Source organism: Chelonoidis abingdonii, chromosome 2 (genome assembly GCF_003597395.2).
Source record: "Chelonoidis abingdonii isolate Lonesome George chromosome 2, CheloAbing_2.0, whole genome shotgun sequence".
NCBI classification, from domain to species: domain Eukaryota; kingdom Metazoa; phylum Chordata; order Testudines; family Testudinidae; genus Chelonoidis; species Chelonoidis abingdonii.
The window spans coordinates 161,255,558-161,259,743 of NC_133770.1; the positions used below are offsets into that span (position 1 = coordinate 161,255,558).

At 54.5% G+C, this 4,186-nt stretch overlaps 1 protein-coding gene across 1 annotated transcript in view; it reads right to left on the bottom strand.

The window, feature by feature from the left end:
- The window catches only part of C2H8orf58 (chromosome 2 C8orf58 homolog), a 26,031-nt gene extending 25,796 nt beyond the window's left edge, over positions 1-235 (bottom strand). Inside the window, exon 1 of the mRNA XM_075062006.1 lies at positions 169-235. Within this exon, the coding sequence (XP_074918107.1) occupies positions 169-235 (67 nt within the window). The remainder of the gene's footprint in view (positions 1-168) is intronic.
- Positions 236-4,186: the final 3,951 nt, after the last annotated feature.

The following is a 4,186-nucleotide window of genomic DNA, read 5'->3' on the forward strand; positions in this document are numbered from 1 at the left end:
CTGCCCTGTGTATGAATCTCATGAGCGCGCATCAGGGGTAGGCTTGGTCCCCCAGGATACTACAAGCTTTTCCTCCCAACTGTATTTTCTGGTGGAGGAAGTATTCCTTGCCTGCACGCCCGTTTTAACGAAAAGGTGAGTAGTGTCCTGAGAGGCAAGCTTCTTAACTCTCCTGGGCCTCGCCCGGGATGTGGGTGAACGTATCCTTGTGATCCGCCAGGTGCTTGCAGACCATGGCGCAATACCCCTCTGAGATTTATGTAGTTGGGTGCCCCGGGTGCTCTTGGTTGCACAAGAGGGTATGGGCTCCATTCTATCGCCCACCCAGTGTAGGATCACTTGCAGCAAAGCCTCGCACTATGACCTGCACCATTTCCCTAGCGTCACAACTTTCGTCGGCAGCGCAGTTTAGTTGATTTCCTTTGTCTTACTTGGCATCACAGCAGCCCCCACAGTAGATTTGCTCACTCCAAATTGATTCCCACTGACTGGTAGCTGTTCTGGTGTTGCCAGCTTCCAGAGGCTATTGCCACTCCTCTCTCAACTGTGGGGCTGTCTCATGCTTTGGTTTGGCCTTCAGGCTAGGGGAAAAGCCAGTTAAAGCTCCATGAAGTGCCCTTACGCTCGATCAGTTTCGCACCCACTGTGGAATCGTCCAACCTGCCACACTATGTGGTCCACCGTCTGTGCTTGTTTTGACGGGCCCAAAATCAGCGTTTCACTGGCCTAGAACCTGCCCATTACCAGCAGGATCTCCATAGGTTCGGGTGCTGGTTTGCGATTCTGTGCCCATGTACTCATCACTCCTCGTCCCTTGGCTGTAGCCGCGCTCCTCGCCTGGCGTTTGCAGGTCCCATTCAGCCTTGACTGCCGAATGCGCAAGGTGTTTAAACGTACTGATCGGTCTTCGAGCGCAGGGTCATGCTTGCCGTGTGGAATGGCGTGACTGACATATCACCCAGGAAAAAGGCGCAAAACGGTTGGCTGCTGCTGCTTTCACGGAGGGAGAGGTGAGGCTGTACCCAGAAGCACCAGCGGCAATGTTTTTTGCCCCATCAGGCACTGGGATCTCAACCCAGCATTCCAATGGGTGGAGGAGACTGCGGGAACTATGGGATAGCTACCCACAGCGCAACACTCAGGAAATCGATGCCAGCCTCGGTACATGGATGCACACTGCATAATTAATGTGCTTAGTGTGGCCACATGCACTTGACTTTATACAATCTGTTTTAAAAAACCGGTTTCTGTAAAATCAGAATAATCCCATAGTGTAGACGTACCCTGAGGTGCAGCATGGTTAGAGCAGAGGAACTAGGAGTCAAGCCTCCTGGGCTAGGGGGACAGTGTTTAGAGCAGGGGAGTCTAGAAGGCAGGGTTCCCCAGGGCTCCATTCCTTAGGGTAGTGGCTAAGGGACCAAGCTCCCTATATGCTCAACACTGTACTAACAGAACAAAAGGACAAGCACTGCCCTGAAGAGATGACAAGCCAACTATTCCTACCCTGCCATTGATTTGTTTTGCTGCCTCGGTCAAGTCGTCAGCCATCAGCTACAACAAAACAAATTCACACAACCAGATTTCTGAGCTATTCTCTATTGGAGTCTCAACAGTTACATTCAAACTCAGAACAGCGTCTGGTTTTCTGCACCCTAATAGCCAGCCCACCCCAGCCCACCCCACCCAATATGGGCTGGAGGGATCAGCAGACAGACTGAAAAATGAGGAGGAGATGTGAATTTCCTTGATGGAGTGTTAATGTGGAAGTCTAATTAAAGCTCACAGACATATCAACATTGATAACCATTCCACTTCATTGACTGTGAAAGGGGCGTGGCCTGGTATGCAGAACAGGCCGGGGTCCTGGGTTCTATTCGTGGAACGCAGGCCTTTGGAAAGCAGAATTCCTTGGTTCTATTGCTGGGCCTAGGAGGGAATGTGATCAAGTGGTTAAAGCAGGGGTGGAGTAGCAAACGGAAGTCCTGGGTTCTATACCCCCTCCGAAACCGACTCAAGCTGGGTCCTGGAGCAACTCACTTCCCTTTGTGCCTGTTTCCCCATTTATTCTTTGGGAAGAATATCTGCCTTCCTCACAGGGGGTTTTCATTGGTCTGTAAAGTGCTCTGAGATCCAGATGACAGGTGTTCGGGCAGAGACCCGTCCAGGCTCATGTATGTGTATATATATGTATGCATGAACACATACAGGTGTGCAAGGCACATCGGCGTACATGCAGTTTTACATGCATATTTACAGACATGTCTCCAGGTGTACGTGTGTTCTTAGGCCTGTGGGGGGCCTAGGTGTTGATGTGTTCTTGGCTATAAAAGGTCATGCATTTGAGCAGGCAGGAAGGCAGGCGTGCATACACTCCTGCATGCCCATGTGTGGGGGCACCTGGTGATGTGTGTATGTGCCGATGGGCATGTACGTGCAGGGGAGGGCGTGTGAAGAGGTGAAGGAACAAAAGGCCCCTCAGCTAATCCCTCCCAAGGCCTGCTGCACTCAGAGGTAATTAGGTGTCAAAAGGTAAATAGCTGCTTAGCTTCCTGCTGTTCCTGGGTCGTGACTGCTTGGGGGAAGGTATGTTTGTTAGCAAGGGGGTTCAAGCAGAGCAGACACTAGAGCCTGGTCCATTGCTTCTGGGGGCCTTGTGGAGATGGTCCAAGGGGGTGATGAGATTTTATACACCACCATGAACTAGATCCTGGCCAGGTCCTAAGATGCACAGCAAACAAAGCCCTGCAGGCACAGGGCAGGGCTCGGTGCTGGGGCACGCAGACACAGAGCAGGCTGCCTATGCAGATGCAAACAAGGGGCAGTTCTTGACGTGGAGAGAGGCTCCATTTATTAGGGGAATTGTGTCCTGCCTTGGGTGCATCTAGCCATGGGCACTGAAGTCGGGGGACACTGTCCCTCAGGAGCAGAGAGAAGGGCCAGACCCAGGCATGCACAGATACAGGCCCACCACCCAAAAAAAGCCATCATGGGGTGGGGATATAGGCCAACCCAGGCAGGCATCGTGTAGGTGCCCAGGGCTCCCCATAGGCACGGTCACGGCCTACTGCTGCTGTTGCCCAGGAGGCTCTCAGGGCTAAAGGAAGTAGCCCCCTCCACTCAGCTCCTAGGGCAGGGAAACATCCCACACTGGCTTTCTCCAGCTGCCCCAAGCACCGGGGTCCCTGACTCCCTCCAGGAGCCAAAGAGGAGGAGGGGACACAGGGCACTATCCCTATGCCAACTGCAGAAGATGCAAAGCCCTCACCCCTTTTGAGCAATGGTGCTTGGACAGGGGCCACCGTGCTCTGCAGCCTCAGGAAACAGAAGGGGACCATGAAGTAGCTCTCACACGCCTCTTGCTCAAGACCAAGGAGCAGTGGCCTCCCCCCATGTAGCACTTAGGGAACCACGACCTGCACCCAGGTCTTGCTGTGACTCCCAGCCTGCATTCCTCAGCGGTGGCCCACCTGTCCCCCTCGCAGCACAGCCAGGCCACGGAGCCCCTCCAGGGCAGCATCCCTGCTCTAGGTCCCTCGGGCCAGGTCAGGAGCCCAGTGGCCCAGGCCTTGCTGTCCAGGACGGGCCTGCAGGCGGCCTCTCCACAGGCTGTAGCCATGAGGACACCAAGTTCAAATGCCCTTGGCCCATGAGACACTCTGGGTTCTTGTTTCTCTTGCCCCCCATGGGACCCTGAGCCCAGTAGTGTCTCCTCAGCAGGGAGGGAACAATCAGGGCACCATTAAGAAGCTGTCAAGAGGGAGCAGCTCGTTCCTCCAGCCACTGAGTGCCATAGAATGTGGGGTTTGAGGTGGGGAGGCCCAGGATGGTACAGAGGGGAGCCCAGCTGTTGCTTCCTGCCTGTCTGCAGGCCAGAGAAGCTGGAAGTAGAAGGGGAGCTCTGCTGGCATCCCACTCAGGGCACCAGGCGAGAATCCATCAGCCCCTGGCTCCCCCTCCAAGGTTGGTTGGCATGGGATCAGCTGCCTCCCCCCCGCACACCCATTTAGCGTGTGAGGCAGGAACCATGGTCCCATCACTTTGTGGGGCACAGGAGAGGAGCCAACCTGCTGCTCATGAGGAAGACCAAGACTCATGGACCCAGCTATAGGTGCCACACAGGGGCCAGTCACCCCCTCACTTTGGGGAAAAGTAAACAAGCCGTGAAAGGCCTAAAATGTATGCGGTG